This window comes from Gobio gobio (assembly GCF_949357685.1).
Source record: "Gobio gobio genome assembly, chromosome: 15".
In the NCBI taxonomy this organism is placed as follows: domain Eukaryota; kingdom Metazoa; phylum Chordata; class Actinopteri; order Cypriniformes; family Gobionidae; genus Gobio; species Gobio gobio.
The window spans coordinates 53,812,685-53,830,137 of record NC_137108.1 but is presented as its reverse complement, the minus strand read 5'-3'; the positions used below and the strand labels follow the sequence as shown (position 1 = coordinate 53,830,137).

The window sequence follows — 17,453 nt, the reverse complement described above, 5'->3', positions numbered from 1 at the left end:
TCCCCCTGGGGGAAAACCCCTTGGTTCTCAGCCACCACTGGAGGGGTCTCATGTAGAGCAGACCGAACGGAATCACGTTGGCTGCTGCTGCCATGAGACCCAGCAGTCTCTGAAACTGCTTCACAGTGAGGCTGCGGCCCAGTTTCACTCTCGAGACCATCGCCAGTATGGACTCCACGCGTGCGGGGGACAGTTGTGCCCGCATCAGCGTCGAATTCCATACAACCCCCAGGAACGTGGTCCTCTGGGAGGGCGTCAACACGCTCTTCTTCGTGTTGAGTCTGAGACCCAAGCACCTTATGTGGGCTAGAACGACATCTCGATGTCGAACCGCCATATCGTACGACTGAGCCAAAATCAGCCAGTCGTCGATATAATTGAGTATACGGATGCCCTGGAGTCTCAACGGAGCCAGTGCTGCATCCATACACTTCGTGAAGGTGCGAGGGGAGAGAGCTAGGCCGAACGGAAGAACCCGATACTGGTACGCTTTTCCCCCGAAAGCGAACCGCAGGAACTTCCTGTGAGCTGGAAGGATGGAGATATGGAAGTATGCGTCCTTCAGATCTATCGTGACGAACCAGTCCTCGAACTGGATCTGAGTCACGATGGCTGGAATTGTGAGCATCCTGAACCTGTATCTCCTCAGAGACCGGTTCAGGTGCCTGAGATCTAGAATTGGACGCAACCCCCCATCCTTCTTGGGAACTATGAAGTACCGGCTGTAGAACCCGGACTCCCTGTCTGGTGGAGGAATATACTCTATAGCCTCCTTGACCAGCAGAGAGCGTACTTCTTGCTCCATCACCCGCACCTGCTCGGGACCGACCACAGTTCGAACCACCCCGTTGAATTTCGGGGGAGGGAAACCGAACTGCAGTCTGTAACCCCGTTCCACAGTACGCAGGGCCCATGCAGATATACTCGGAAGGCATGACCATGCGCCGAGATAATCTACTAAGGGAACTAGCCTCTCGAGGCCAGCCTCGGGTGTTATTCGAGCCCCTACCCCAACGCCCTGAAGCGGCTGACCGGCAGGGTGTCGTCGGGGAAGAGGTCCGTGAGGCGCACGCGGCTGCTGAACTGTCGCAAGTCCTAATGGAGGCGACTGGTTCAGTGCGCGCGCGCAGGGAACCGATGCGGCCCGAAACGTCTTGGACGGCGGGAGCGCAGCAACGATTCCCCGAGAGTCCCAGAGTGGAAACGACCTCGATCGCTCCACCCTGTGGGGGACGACTCTCAGCGGTCCTGCCGAAGCTAGGACCGCTTGGGAGCCTTCTTAGCCTGGATAACGTCCCTCAGGTCGCTCTTAGGCTGAGAAGGCTTCCTGCGAGAGCGCCGTCTCTTTTGCCAAGCTCCCTCGGGAGGGGCGCGGGAGGCGACACTCTGCCTCTGCGCATCGCGGTGCGATGCGCTGGATGAGGGTCCGGGCTGCCCACCCGGGCCTGCTGTAACTGCAGAGCCCGAGCGGCGAGGGAAGAACTTCTGGAAGGCGGCTGACTGCTTCCTCGCCTCCTGAAACCTCTCGACGACAGTATCCACTGCCCCGCCGAAGAGACCAGAAGGCGAGATCGGAGCATCAAGGAGAAAATGTTTCTCTCTCTCCTTGATTCCCGACAGCGTCAGCCAGAGATGCCTCTCAACGCATACCATTCCAGCCATAGAGCGGCCCACAGCGTGAGCCGTCTCTTTGGTAATGCGGAGAGACAAATCCGTTGCCTTCCTGAGCTCAGTGAAGTCATCCGGAGATGGTCCCTCGCCCTCATCCAGTTCTTTGAGGAGGTCGGCTTGGTATGCCTGCAGGACCGCCATGGTGTGCAGACAACCAGCAGCTCGACCTGCCGCACTAAAAGCCCTGCCGACTAACTTGGACGTGTCGCGGCAAGGTTTAGTGGGCAGCGACGGAGCCTTCAATGATGCAGCGGCCCCGGGTGAGAGGTGGCCCGCAAGCGCCTCTTCCACCTGTGGCAACGCTGCATACCCCAACTCAGCCGTCCCCAGCACATTAGCAAAATCAAGTACTGGGGGATTAGCTACACGGGCTGAGAAGGGTTTTTCCCACGATCTACACAACTCGTTATGCAGATCGGGGAAAAAAGGAAGACCCCGCCGTGGAGGTTGAACCCGACGCCTGAAAAAGCGTTCATCCAGCTTAGATGGTGGCTGGATGTCCACTATTTCTTGTGGCCAATCCAAACTCAGTTTGGCCACAGCGCGGACTAAAACCTCCACTAGCTCCTCAATAGCGGGTGTGTGGGGTGGTGAAAGCCCCACATCATCCACCTCGATCCTCAAATTGTCTGATTCCTCAGAATCAGACAGCCTGAGAATCGGATCCTCCGCCCCGCGGGAAGAAGCCGCATCGCGGGCTTCCACACGGGGCGGGAGGATATCAGAATCGTCAGAGGAGGATAGGGAGGATGCCTCAGCAGTCCCATATCCTCTTGACAGATCCCGCTGTGAGCCCCACGATCTACGGCGCCGCGCTGCCTCAACAGACGCAGGCCCAGAACCGCGGGGCTCACGAGGCTGACCGGTCTCCTCAAAGACGGCCAGCCGCGAGCGCAGCACCCTCAGCGGCAGCAGTTCACAATCACCGCAAGCCGCCCCCCTCAAGAGCGGCTTGGGCGTGCTGCACGCCGAGACACTGCACACAAAGCTGATGTGTGTCCGTGCCCGTAATATAGCGCGGACACGGGTGCACACACAGCCTGAAACGCTCGCTCGCCATAGTAAATATATTTCACTTACTTTCACTGCAACAACACCTTCAGACTGAACAAACAGAGCGCTCACGCTGAGGAGCAAAAAAGCTATCTCTGTTTCGTTCAGACGTCTCTTTGTATCTTCCGGGTATGCCGTCACATACGACGTCATCACGCAACACCAATCGGATTGGGCTGATTCTACAGTTTCTTCAGACGCTTTACGCGAAGGGGCGTTCCCCAGAGTGTCGTCACGATGACGCAGTTCGAGTTCCCTCGAAGGGGAACTCTAACTACAGTCTGCACATCAGCAGTTCATGTGGACCAAACTCTAGTTCAGTTTTCATTGCTTGAACACAGTTTACAAAACTCTACACACTTATCCCATGACTTTAACCACAACCTGCACAACACTGTGGATTTACAGCACTTTGTTCAAATGCTAACACACACACTGCTGTCAAAACTGTGAACCACAGTCAAAACAGAACAGATTTCAGCCTTGTGTCTTTCAATTATTTATTCGAATTACAGTATGTACTTTTAGTTTCTACCTTTTTATTCTCATTACTGTAATTCAGTAAATTACTACAGACTATTGAAGCAACTGCTCATTTTCATTTACCTTAAAGAATTATGTTCTAAAAAATTTAATAAATCATGTGAAAGAATGTCACTCTGTTCTTTGAAGAAAATATGACTTTATATGAAGTCACTGTTCAAACTGTAAAGATGAAAAGTTTGTATTTTCTGTATTGGTGTTTGACGCTAATGTTTTTCCTCTCAGTGTGTCTGAGTAACAGTGTGTGTGTTATCTCAGTCTGAGTGTGTCTGAGTGACAGTGTGTGTGTGTTATCTCAGTCTGAGTGTGTCTGAGTGACAGTGTGTGTGTTATCTCAGTCTGAGTGTGTCTGAGTGACAGTGTGTGTGTTATCTCAGTCTGAGTGTGTCTGAGTAACAGTGTGTGTGTTATCTCAGTCTGAGTGTGTCTGAGTGACAGTGTGTGTGTTATCTCAGTCTGAGTGTGTCTGAGTAACAGTGTGTGTGTTATCTCAGTCTGAGTGTGTCTGAGTGACAGTGTGTGTGTTATCTCAGTCTGAGTGTGTCTGAGTGACAGTGTGTGTGTTATCTCAGTCTGAGTGTGTCTGAGTGACAGTGTGTGTGTTATCTCAGTCTGAGTGTGTCTGAGTGACAGTGTGTGTGTTATCTCAGTCTGAGTGTGTCTGAGTAACAGTGTGTGTGTTATCTCAGTCTGAGTGTGTCTGAGTGACAGTGTGTGTGTTATCTCAGTCTGAGTGTGTCTGAGTGACAGTGTGTGTGTTATCTCAGTCTGAGTGTGTCTGAGTGACAGTGTGTGTGTTATCTCAGTCTGAGTGTGTCTGAGTGACAGTGTGTGTGTTATCTCAGTCTGAGTGTGTTCTGAGTGACAGTGTGTGTGTTATCTCAGTCTGAGTGTGTCTGAGTGACAGTGTGTGTTATCTCAGTCTGAGTGTGTCTGAGTGACAGTGTGTGTGTTATCTCAGTCTGAGTGTGTCTGAGTGACAGTGTGTGTGTTATCTCAGTCTGAGTGTGTCTGAGTGACAGTGTGTGTTATCTCAGTCTGAGTGTGTCTGAGTGACAGTGTGTGTGTTATCTCAGTCTGAGTGTGTCTGAGTGACAGTGTGTGTTATCTCAGTCTGAGTGTGTCTGAGTGACAGTGTGTGTGTTATCTCAGTCTGAGTGTGTCTGAGTGACAGTGTGTGTGTTATCTCAGTCTGAGTGTGTCTGAGTGACAGTGTGTGTGTTATCTCAGTCTGAGCGTGTCTGAGTGACAGTGTGTGTGTTATCTCAGTCTGAGCGTGTCTGAGTGACAGTGTGTGTGTTATCTCAGTCTGAGTGTGTCTGAGTGACAGTGTGTGTTATCTCAGTCTGAGTGTGTCTGAGTGACAGTGTGTGTGTTATCTCAGTCTGAGTGTGTCTGAGTGACAGTGTGTGTGTTATCTCAGTCTGAGTGTGTCTGAGTGACAGTGTGTGTGTTATCTCAGTCTGAGTGTGTCTGAGTGACAGTGTGTGTTATCTCAGTCTGAGTGTGTCTGAGTGACAGTGTGTGTGTTATCTCAGTCTGAGCGTGTCTGAGTGACAGTGTGTGTGTTATCTCAGTCTGAGCGTGTCTGAGTGACAGTGTGTGTGTTATCTCAGTCTGAGTGTGTCTGAGTGACAGTGTGTGTTATCTCAGTCTGAGTGTGTCTGAGTGACAGTGTGTGTGTTATCTCAGTCTGAGTGTGTCTGAGAGACAGTGTGTGTTATCTCAGTCTGAGTGTGTCTGAGTGACAGTGTGTGTTATCTCAGTCTGAGTGTGTCTGAGTGACAGTGTGTGTGTTATCTCAGTCTGAGTGTGTCTGAGTGACAGTGTGTGTGTTATCTCAGTCTGAGTGTGTCTGAGTGACAGTGTGTGTGTTATCTCAGTCTGAGCGTGTCTGAGTGACAGTGTGTGTGTTATCTCAGTCTGAGTGTGTCTGAGTGACAGTGTGTGTGTTATCTCAGTCTGAGTGTGTCTGAGTGACAGTGTGTGTGTTATCTCAGTCTGAGTGTGTCTGAGTGACAGTGTGTGTGTTATCTCAGTCTGAGTGTGTCTGAGTGACAGTGTGTGTTATCTCAGTCTGAGTGTGTCTGAGTGACAGTGTGTGTGTTATCTCAGTCTGAGTGTGTTCTGAGTGACAGTGTGTGTGTTATCTCAGTCTGAGTGTGTCTGAGTGACAGTGTGTGTGTTATCTCAGTCTGAGTGTGTCTGAGTGACAGTGTGTGTGTTATCTCAGTCTGAGTGTGTCTGAGTGACAGTGTGTGTTATCTCAGTCTGAGTGTGTCTGAGTGACAGTGTGTGTGTTATCTCAGTCTGAGTGTGTCTGAGTGACAGTGTGTGTGTTATCTCAGTCTGAGTGTGTCTGAGTGACAGTGTGTGTGTTATCTCAGTCTGAGTGTGTCTGAGTGACAGTGTGTGTGTTATCTCAGTCTGAGTGTGTCTGAGTGACAGTGTGTGTGTTATCTCAGTCTGAGTGTGTCTGAGTGACAGTGTGTGTTATCTCAGTCTGAGTGTGTCTGAGTGACAGTGTGTGTGTTATCTCAGTCTGAGTGTGTCTGAGTGACAGTGTGTGTGTTATCTCAGTCTGAGTGTGTCTGAGTGACAGTGTGTGTTATCTCAGTCTGAGTGTGTCTGAGTGACAGTGTGTGTGTTATCTCAGTCTGAGTGTGTCTGAGAGACAGTGTGTGTGTTATCTCAGTCTGAGTGTGTTCTGAGTGACAGTGTGTGTGTTATCTCAGTCTGAGTGTGTTCTGAGTGACAGTGTGTGTGTTATCTCAGTCTGAGTGTGTTCTGAGTGACAGTGTGTGTGTTATCTCAGTCTGAGTGTGTTCTGAGTGACAGTGTGTGTTATCTCAGTCTGAGCGTGTCTGAGTGACAGTGTGTGTGTTATCTCAGTCTGAGTGTGTTCTGAGTGACAGTGTGTGTGTTATCTCAGTCTGAGTGTGTTCTGAGTGACAGTGTGTGTGTTATCTCAGTCTGAGTGTGTTCTGAGTGACAGTGTGTGTGTTATCTCAGTCTGAGTGTGTTCTGAGTGACAGTGTGTGTTATCTCAGTCTGAGCGTGTCTGAGTGACAGTGTGTGTGTTATCTCAGTCTGAGTGTGTCTGAGTGACAGTGTGTGTGTTATCTCAGTCTGAGTGTGTTCTGAGTGACAGTGTGTGTTATCTCAGTCTGAGTGTGTCTGAGTGACAGTGTGTGTGTTATCTCAGTCTGAGTGTGTCTGAGTGACAGTGTGTGTTATCTCAGTCTGAGTGTGTCTGAGTGACAGTGTGTGTGTTATCTCAGTCTGAGTGTGTTCTGAGTGACAGTGTGTGTGTTATCTCAGTCTGAGTGTGTTCTGAGTGACAGTGTGTGTGTTATCTCAGTCTGAGTGTGTCTGAGTGACAGTGTGTGTGTTATCTCAGTCTGAGTGTGTCTGAGTGACAGTGTGTGTTATCTCAGTCTGAGTGTGTCTGAGTGACAGTGTGTGTGTTATCTCAGTCTGAGTGTGTTCTGAGTGACAGTGTGTGTGTTATCTCAGTCTGAGTGTGTTCTGAGTGACAGTGTGTGTGTTATCTCAGTCTGAGTGTGTCTGAGTGACAGTGTGTGTGTTATCTCAGTCTGAGTGTGTCTGAGTGACAGTGTGTGTGTTATCTCAGTCTGAGTGTGTCTGAGTGACAGTGTGTGTGTTATCTCAGTCTGAGTGTGTCTGAGTGACAGTGTGTGTTATCTCAGTCTGAGTGTGTCTGAGTGACAGTGTGTGTGTTATCTCAGTCTGAGTGTGTCTGAGTGACAGTGTGTGTGTTATCTCAGTCTGAGTGTGTCTGAGTGACAGTGTGTGTGTTATCTCAGTCTGAGTGTGTCTGAGTGACAGTGTGTGTGTTATCTCAGTCTGAGTGTGTCTGAGTGACAGTGTGTGTGTTATCTCAGTCTGAGTGTGTCTGAGTGACAGTGTGTGTGTTATCTCAGTCTGAGTGTGTTCTGAGTGACAGTGTGTGTGTTATCTCAGTCTGAGTGTGTCTGAGTGACAGTGTGTGTGTTATCTCAGTCTGAGTGTGTCTGAGTGACAGTGTGTGTGTTATCTCAGTCTGAGTGTGTCTGAGTGACAGTGTGTGTTATCTCAGTCTGAGTGTGTCTGAGCGACAGTGTGTGTGTTATCTCAGTCTGAGTGTGTTCTGAGTGACAGTGTGTGTGTTATCTCAGTCTGAGTGTGTTCTGAGTGACAGTGTGTGTGTTATCTCAGTCTGAGTGTCTGAGAGACAGTGTGTGTGTTATCTCAGTCTGAGTGTGTCTGAGTGACAGTGTGTGTTATCTCAGTCTGAGTGTGTCTGAGTGACAGTGTGTGTGTTATCTCAGTCTGAGTGTGTCTGAGTGACAGTGTGTGTGTTATCTCAGTCTGAGTGTGTCTGAGTGACAGTGTGTGTTATCTCAGTCTGAGTGTGTCTGAGTGACAGTGTGTGTTATCTCAGTCTGAGTGTGTTCTGAGTGACAGTGTGTGTTATCTCAGTCTGAGTGTGTCTGAGTGACAGTGTGTGTGTTATCTCAGTCTGAGTGTGTCTGAGTGACAGTGTGTGTGTTATCTCAGTCTGAGTGTGTCTGAGTGACAGTGTGTGTGTTATCTCAGTCTGAGCGTGTCTGAGTGACAGTGTGTGTGTTATCTCAGTCTGAGTGTGTCTGAGTGACAGTGTGTGTGTTATCTCAGTCTGAGTGTGTCTGAGTGACAGTGTGTGTTATCTCAGTCTGAGTGTGTCTGAGTGACAGTGTGTGTGTTATCTCAGTCTGAGTGTGTCTGAGTGACAGTGTGTGTGTTATCTCAGTCTGAGTGTGTCTGAGTGACAGTGTGTGTTATCTCAGTCTGAGTGTGTCTGAGTGACAGTGTGTGTGTTATCTCAGTCTGAGTGTGTCTGAGTGACAGTGTGTGTGTTATCTCAGTCTGAGTGTGTCTGAGTGACAGTGTGTGTTTTATCTCAGTCTGAGTGTGTCTGAGTGACAGTGTGTGTGTGTTATCTCAGTCTGAGTGTGTCTAAGAGACAGTGTGTGTGTTATCTCAGTCTGAGTGTGTCTAAGAGACAGTGTGTGTGTTATCTCAGTCTGAGTGTGTCTGAGTGACAGTGTGTGTGTTATCTCAGTCTGAGTGTGTCTGAGAGACAGTGTGTGTGTTATCTCAGTCTGAGTGTGTCTGAGTGACAGTGTGTGTGTTATCTCAGTCTGAGTGTGTCTGAGTGACAGTGTGTGTGTTATCTCAGTCTGAGTGTGTCTGAGAGACAGTGTGTGTGTTATCTCAGTCTGAGTGTGTCTGAGAGACAGTGTGTGTGTTATCTCAGTCTGAGTGTGTCTGAGAGACAGTGTGTGTGTTATCTCAGTCTGAGTGTGTCTGAGAGACAGTGTGTGTGTTATCTCAGTCTGAGTGTGTCTGAGTGACAGTGTGTGTGTTATCTCAGTCTGAGTGTGTCTGAGTGACAGTGTGTGTTAGGGGTGTAACGATTCATCTACTACATCGATGTATCGATTTATTTTCCTATGATCTAACTACATCGATCTGTGCTCGGCAAGATGGCCTTCCGGACGACATATATCGATCTAACATCGTTTTAAAAGGTAATCAATCGATTGTATCGATCATGGGAAATAACGCATTGGATTTAAGCACGTCAGACTTTATATGGATATATGATAATGATAAAGCCGTTAAACGTTACTCGATTAAGTCTGCCTATCTGTGACATCATCGCAACGCACGCACCAGCAGCAGCGCAAAGAAAACAAAACAGCATGGCGGATGACAGAGAAGCCAACGTGCGAGAAATTATCAAGCCACCAGGAGAAAGAGCTAAGTTAGTAACGTTTTACCTGTACTTTCAACCCTTGCTTGTCACCTGTGCATTCCTGGGACCAGTGTGCCAGCAGAGCGAGTTTTAGTACTGCTGGAGACATAGTGAACGCACAGAGAAGTGTTCTGCGGTCAGATCATGTTGATATTTTTGAAAAAGAAATCTGTAGAGTCATTGAAGAGTAGTTGGTTACATTTTATCTTTGTTAAATATTGTTTGTTTATTAAACTGAGAGTAGTAGCAGGTTCAGCCAGTTTATTCAACCTGAAGAAATGTTGGTTGCACTTTATTTTTGATATTAATATTGTATTTGTATTATTTTAATGTTGTAAAACAACAGCAAAAGTAGCAGGTAAACCTACTATTAATTAAACCTGAAGAGTAGTTAGTTGCACTTTATTTTTTATACTAATATTGTAATATTTTTATGTTGGAAAACAAAAGCAGAAGTAGCAGGTTAACCTACTGTTGAAATGTTGGTTGCACTTACTGTGCTTTTATTGAAAATGTATTGAAAATTGAAAATGAGAGCAGAAAAGGTTAACTTCCTTTTAATTAAACCTAAACTGTTGGTTGCACTTTATTCAAATAAAATTTGAATGCATTTGCCATTAATTGTTGTTTACTTGTTTGTTTATATCCATAATTAATTGATACCTGATTCCCTTACAAGAAACAACAACTTCACCTGCACTGACCAGTATCCAGATATTTATTTCAGTCACACAATTTTTGGCTAAAAAGTTACTGAATCGATTTCAAGTCACTGAATCGTTTCGTATCGTATCGTTCTAAATGAACCAATATCGTCCTTGAATCGTATCGACAACCTCAAATCGTGATACGAATCGAATCGTTGTTAAAACGAATCGTTACACCCCTAGTGTGTGTGTTATCTCAGTCTGAGTGTGTCTGAGTGACAGTGTGTGTGTTATCTCAGTCTGAGTGTGTCTGAGTGACAGTGTGTGTGTTATCTCAGTCTGAGTGTGTCTGAGTGACAGTGTGTGTTATCTCAGTCTGAGTGTGTCTGAGAGACAGTGTGTGTGTTATCTCAGTCTGAGTGTGTCTGAGTGACAGTGTGTGTCTGAGAGACAGTGTGTGTGTTATCTCAGTCTGAGTGTGTCTGAGAGACAGTGTGTGTGTTATCTCAGTCTGAGTGTGTCTGAGAGACAGTGTGTGTGTTATCTCAGTCTGAGTGTGTCTGAGTGACAGTGTGTGTCTGAGAGACAGTGTGTGTGTTATCTCAGTCTGAGTGTGTCTGAGTGACAGTGTGTGTGTTATCTCAGTCTGAGTGTGTCTGAGTGACAGTGTGTGTGTTATCTCAGTCTGAGTGTGTCTGAGTGACAGTGTGTGTGTTATCTCAGTCTGAGTGTGTCTGAGTGACAGTGTGTGTGTTATCTCAGTCTGAGTGTGTCTGAGTGACAGTGTGTGTTTTATCTCAGTCTGAGTGTGTCTGAGAGACAGTGTGTGTGTTATCTCAGTCTGAGTGTGTCTGAGTGACAGTGTGTGTTATCTCAGTCTGAGTGTGTCTGAGTGACAGTGTGTGTGTTATCTCAGTCTGAGTGTGTCTGAGTGACAGTGTGTGTTATCTCAGTCTGAGTGTGTCTGAGTGACAGTGTGTGTTATCTCAGTCTGAGTGTGTCTGAGTGACAGTGTGTGTGTTATCTCAGTCTGAGTGTGTCTGAGTGACAGTGTGTGTGTTATCTCAGTCTGAGTGTGTCTGAGTGACAGTGTGTGTGTTATCTCAGTCTGAGTGTGTCTGAGTGACAGTGTGTGTTATCTCAGTCTGAGTGTTTGCTGCACTGAGCCTGTGTTTAGAGTTATGTTGCTTTGAATGGGTTTTGCATGTGATGTGAACTGTTTAGCTCAGGTAGTGCAGACTGTAGTTAGAGTTTTGCACATGAAGCTCCAGTGGTGTTCACTGTCGTTTAGCAATCGAAAAAAACTGTAATAAAAAATGTAATAACGACAGTCTTTCTTTACTTCACTTAATATAAATACTCTCCCCGAGACGCAAGAAGAAAGCAAAAATGTATATTTTTACTAAGGAAAATGACTAAAATAGTAATGCACAGTGAGTTGGATAAATTACTTTAATCTGATTACTGGTTTGGAAATAGTAACACGTTAGATTGTCGTCATTATGAGCCAATCATCGAGGTAGTTCAGGATGCCGGAGGGGCGCAAGGGCTGCCTCGACGATCTTCGTAAAGACGCGAGGGGACAGAGATAGCCCGAATGGGAGGACCGCGTACTGATATGCCCGCCCCTCGAAGGCTAACCGTAGGAACGGTCTGTGTCGAGGAAGGATGGAGACATGGAAGTAGGCGTCCTTCAGGTCGATCGCTGCAAACCAATCGTCGGGACGAACGCATTCGAAAAGGCGTTTCGCTGTCAACATCTTGAACGGAAGCCTGTGTAGGTAACGGTTCAAGATGCGCAGGTCCAGGATTGGTCTTAACCCACCGGTCTTTTTGGGTACAATGAAGTAGGGGCTGTAGAACCCGGACTTCATCTCGGCTGGAGGGACAGGCTCGATCGCACCCTTCGCCAGTTCAGACGAACTGAATCGTGTAGCCGCGCCTGATTGTCTTCGCGACCCAGCGGGACAGCCCTGGAATCTGTAGCCAGGCTCCCAGGAACTGCACCAGCGGGGTCATTCGGACTACAGACGTACCCGGTGTGGGGCAGCGATGCACGGTTAAGGCTGCGTCCTGACAGAGGAGACCAGGGAAGGACGTGCGATCCACTGGGGTCGGCTCTGCCAGGAGGCTGGCGACAGAGAGGGATGCGAGTGGCGGGACCCGTGGGTGGCGCGCACTGGCATCACCGATCTCTGGGTCCTCAGGGATGGGAGTGTTAATTCTTTCTTTGACCAAACTTTGACCCGGGGGCCAGCAGCTGAACAAAGGATTCTCCCCCGGCCCTCCACCGGGGGAAGGAGTGGTCCTGCTGCCATCTCCTGGAAAGAATTTCCCATCCCTGAGCTGTCCGTCTCAGGAGCGCCGCTTGGCCTGGCGTTTAGCGGGGCGGCCTGAGGGGACTGGGACGCCTTCCTACGGCTTCCTCCGCGACCCGGCCCGGGTGAAGGCTGCTGCTGGGACCGGGCAGGAGGGGCGGGAGCCTTAGGAGGACGTCCTCGGCGGCGAGCAGGCTGAGGCGACTGTGCCGGCGGCTGGGTGGAGGCAGCAGCTGGCCGCCGGGGCAGTATATGTTTAATAGCCTCAGTCTGCTTCTGGGCGGTTGAAAACTGTTGGGCGAAGTTTTCAACCGCGCCGCCGAAGAGGCCAGCCTGGGATATGGGGGCATCGAGGAAACGTGTCCGCTCGCTGTCCCGCATATCAGCCAGGTTTAGCCACAGGTGTCGCTCCTGGACCATATTTGTGGACATCACTTGACCCAGGGAGCGTGCGGTCACCTTCGTCACCTTCGTCACCGGAGGGCGAGGTCGGTGGCGGCACGCAGCTCGTCCACGAGCCCCGGATCAACTCCACCCTCGTGCATGTCCTTGAGGATCCTGGCCTGGTAGACCTGGAGGATCGCCATGGCATGCAAAGAGGCGGCAGCCCCGCAGCTCTGTGCAATTTCGACACCAAGGTTGATGTGAATCGACAGGCTTTGGAGGGGTGCTTAGGATCGCCACGCCATGTTGAAGCGCTCAACCTGGGGGACCCCAGTGTACCCATTGGCCGCGGCCCCATCAAGGGTGGAGAAGGCGGAGGAGACTGCAGACCGGTCACGGGAAGACAACGGGGACTTCCAGGACCGGGCAATCTCCTCATGCAGCTCGGGAAAGAAAGGTTTTGGTCCCCAAAAACCAATCATCGAGCCGCGAGCGTTCGGGACAGGGCGGAGGGTTCCACTCTATCCCTAGACTCGCGGCTGCCCGAGACAACATGGCTGTCAGCTCTAGAGACAGCCCGAGACAACATCGCATCATCCTCCGGAGCGCCAATCGAGCAGGCTTGAAGAAGTGAAGAGATACTCAGAAACATAATGTGATGTTGCCAGCGTACTTCCTTATATAGCCATGAGGGGGGGGGGCGGAGTTACGCATGCAAATTCCGCATGCCCATGGCATTGGCACTGCCATTGGGCGCTGTTAAACACCTTGAAGGTAATAGGCTTCTAGGCGAAACCCCCATTCGTTAGTCACTAACGTAGGTCGTAGTGACTGACGAAAGGGAACTCCATTTATCTGCACTTTGACCCTGGAAACGTTGCAGCGGTTTCACATCCACGAACAGCTCTATACACACTGCGTGAAAGGCAATATCTGAAAAAGCATAATTTGTAAAGAATACTTGGACTGGTGTGAGAAGGCTTCCTCACCTCATAGGCCGGTGGTTCTGAGCACGGGACCGGACTGTAGTAGGACGGCGGTGAGGATGCGGGACGCGGCTGGTCCACCACATCACTGACCGCTGCAGGGGACACTGGGCTCATGTGGATCACCATCAGACGCTTCCTCTGCACACACACACATCAGATACACACACTTCACACATGAACACAAGAAAAGCAGTGTACAAATCTAAAAATAAATACACCAAAATAAGATTAAACTAAATAAATAAAATTTTTTATATTATTAAAATAATTTTATTTAATACATTAGATTAAAACAAATTGATTAAAATAAATAATAACTTTATTTAAATAAACAAAAAAGAGAAAATCAGTGCAAAAGTGTAACAATAAATTATACATTTACTGAAATAAATAGATTAAAATAAAATGAAATATGATTTAAATAAATAATTATTAAAATTAAACTAATTGCATTTGATTAAGATAAAAATTAATTACAATTAATATTTTTTTATTTAAATACAATTTAATTTTTTTATTTTTACATCAGCTTAAAATAAATAACATTTAATTGTATTTAAATATATGTAATATATAAATATATGTTAAATAAATAAAGGTAAAAAAATAAAAATATGATTAAATAGATTTTATTTATTTTTAAATTTTGTTTGAGATAATTAAAATAAATAATTTAAATATAAATGATTCAAATAAATTAATAAAACTTGATTTAAGTAAATAAAAATAATAAAAGCAGTGTAAAAATGTAAAAATAAATAAATAAAAATAAGATTAAACAAATTATATTTTATTAAGATAAAAATTAATTAAAATTAAACACTTAATATTTTTCACATTAGATAAAAAATAATAAATAAAACTTGATTTAATAAATAAATACAATAAATAAAACTTGATTTAATAAATAAAAAATAATAAATTAAACTTGATTTAATAAATACATAAAACTTTATTTAATAAATAAATAAAACTTGATTTAATAAATAAACTAAATATAAAAAAATAATAAACAAAATAACAAAATTAATTAATTAATCAAATTATAAATGAATAAATATAATTAAAACAATGACTGAAATAAATCGATTCAAATTAAATTAGATTTGATTTAAATAAATAAATATAAAATACATTTTAGACTAATATGAATATATTGATCTGAATTAATAAATCACATCAGTGCAGCACGACAGTGAGTAGAAAAAATGATGTAATACACTGTAAAAAAAATGCAGGTCTCCAATTGAAAATTTTCTAGTGACTGATCACATCGAAAATTTTTAGTTGGCCAAATTGAATTTCTGTGTATTAAATTGCATCAATTCACAGAAATTCAATTTGGCCAACTGGAAAGTTTAGATGTGATCAGTCACTAGAAAATTTTCAATTGGAGACCTGCATTTTTTTACAGTGCATGAATATCTAATGCATTTGTGATACTAATATTTCACATTATAAATCAGGTCTTTGTAAATGAGAAATGTTAGTCCGGCGTCCCCTCGCATGAGGATGATCATATTTACGGGTCTGGCATGAAAAAGACTAAAGATGATTCTGAAGACTCAGAGAAACTGATTTACCGATTTACACCAGCAGCAGGAGGTGGCGAAGATGATGAGGGAGAAGAGGATCGCCAGCACGTTACAGCCCATGAAGGCCATTTCTGACGGACCCATGGAAGGGGCCAAAAACTACAACCAGACGGACATTCATGAACATCAGAAACATAAGCATCATCAGGACAGAGGAATAATAAACGCAGACCCACCACACGCACACTCCAGGCCACATAGAACATGAGGAAGAAGAAGATGAAGACGCCCAGAGCGCTGAAGATGTTGAGCAGGTTCAGGACCTGAGCAGTGACCACCTGAACACACACACTCATCAACACTGCTGATCATGAGTGTGTGTGTGTGTGTGTGTGTGTGTGTGTGTGTGTGTGTGTGTGTGTGTGTGTGTGTGTGTGTGTGTGTGTGTGTGTGTGTGTGTGTGTGTGTGTGTGTGTGTGTGTGTGTGTGTGTGTGTGTGTGTGTGTGAGACGCCCAGAGCGCTGAAGATGTTGAGCAGGTTCAGGACCTGAGCAGTGACCACCTGAACACACACACTCATCAACACTGCTGAACATGAGTGTGTGTGTGTGTGTGTGTGTGTGTGTGTGTGTGTGTGTGTGTGTGTGTGTGTGTGTGTGTGTGTGTGTGTGTGTGTGTGTGTGTGTGTGTGTGTGTGTGTGTGTGTGTGTGTGTGTGTGTGAGACGCCCAGAGCGCTGAAGATGTTCAGCAGGTTCAGGACCTGAGCAGTGACCACCTGAACACACACACTCATCAACACTGCTGATCATGAGTGTGTGTGTGTGTGTGTGTGTGTGTGTGTGTGTGTGTGTGTGTGTGTGTGTGTGTGTGTGTGTGTGTGTGAGACGCCCAGAGCGCTGAAGATGTTGAGCAGGTTCAGGACCTGAGCAGTGACCACCTGAACACACACACTCATCAACACTGCTGAACATGAGTGTGTGTGTGTGTGTGTGTGTGTGTGTGTGTGTGTGTGTGTGTGTGTGTGTGTGTGTGAGTGTGTGTGTGTGTGTGTGTGTGTGTGTGTGTGTGTGTGTGTGTGTGAGACGCCCAGAGCGCTGAAGATGTTCAGCAGGTTCAGGACCTGAGCAGTGACCACCTGAACACACACACTCATCAACACTGCTGATCATGAGTGTGTGTGTGTGTGTGTGTGTGTGTGTGTGTGTGTGACGCCCAGAGCGCTGAAGATGTTCAGCAGGTTCAGGACCTGAGCAGTGACCACCTGAACACACACACTCATCAACACTGCTGAACATGAGTGTGTGTGTGTGTGTGTGTGTGTGTGTGTGTGTGTGTGTGTGTGTGTGTGTGTGTGTGTGTGTGTGTGTGTGTGTGTGTGTGTGTGTGTGTGTGTGTGTGTGTGTGTGTGTGTGTGTGTGTGTGTGAGACGCCCAGAGCGCTGAAGATGTTCAGCAGGTTCAGGACCTGAGCAGTGACCACCTGAACACACACACTCATCAACACTGCTGATCATGAGTGTGTGTGTGTGTGTGTGTGTGTGTGTGTGTGTGTGTGTGTGTGTGTGAGACGCCCAGAGCGCTGAAGATGTTGAGCAGGTTCAGGACCTGAGCAGTGACCACCTGAACACACACACTCATCAACACTGCTGAACATGAGTGTGTGTGTGTGTGTGTGTGTGTGTGTGTGTGTGTGTGTGTGTGTGTGTGTGTGAGTGTGTGTGTGTGTGTGTGTGTGTGTGTGTGTGTGTGTGTGTGTGTGTGTGTGTGAGACGCCCAGAGCGCTGAAGATGTTCAGCAGGTTCAGGACCTGAGCAGTGACCACCTGAACACACACACTCATCAACACTGCTGAACATGAGTGTGTGTGTGTGTGTGTGTGTGTGTGTGTGTGTGTGTGTGTGTGTGTGTGTGTGTGTGTGTGTGTGTGTGTGTGTGTGTGTGTGTGTGTGTGTGTGTGTGTGTGTGTGTGTGTGTGTGTGTGTGAGACGCCCAGAGCGCTGAAGATGTTGAGCAGGTTCAGGACCTGAGCAGTGACCACCTGAACACACACACTCATCAACACTGCTGATCATGAGTGTGTGTGTGTGTGTGTGTGTGTGTGTGTGTGTGTGAGACGCCCAGAGCGCTGAAGATGTTCAGCAGGTTCAGGACCTGAGCAGTGACCACCTGAACACACACACTCATCAACACCGCTGATCATGAGTGTGTGTGTGTGTGTGTGTGTGTGTGTGTGTGTGTGTGTGTGTGTGTGTGTGTGTGTGTGTGTGTGTGTGTGTGTGTGTGTGTGAGACGCCCAGAGCGCTGAAGATGTTGAGCAGGTTCAGGACCTGAGCAGTGACCACCTGAACACACACACTCATCAACACTGCTGATCATGAGTGTGTGTGTGTGTGTGTGTGTGTGTGTGTGTGTGTGTGTGTGTGTGTGTGTGTGTGTGTGTGTGTGTGTGTGTGTGTGTGTGTGTGTGTGTGTGTGTGTGTGTGTGTGTGTGTGTGTGTGTGTGTGACGCCCAG

General features: G+C 46.9%; 1 protein-coding gene across 1 annotated transcript in view; it reads right to left on the bottom strand.

The window, feature by feature from the left end:
• LOC307138525 (uncharacterized protein) overlaps nucleotides 1-17,453 on the bottom strand; it is a 35,828-nt gene that overhangs the window by 5,015 nt on the left and 13,360 nt on the right. The window contains exons 5-7 of the mRNA XM_079836860.1: nucleotides 15,177-15,278; nucleotides 14,989-15,099; nucleotides 13,406-13,543 (exon numbers count right to left, since the gene is read on the bottom strand). Coding sequence (XP_079692986.1) covers nucleotides 13,406-13,543; nucleotides 14,989-15,099; nucleotides 15,177-15,278 — 351 coding nt within the window. The remainder of the gene's footprint in view (nucleotides 1-13,405; nucleotides 13,544-14,988; nucleotides 15,100-15,176; nucleotides 15,279-17,453) is intronic.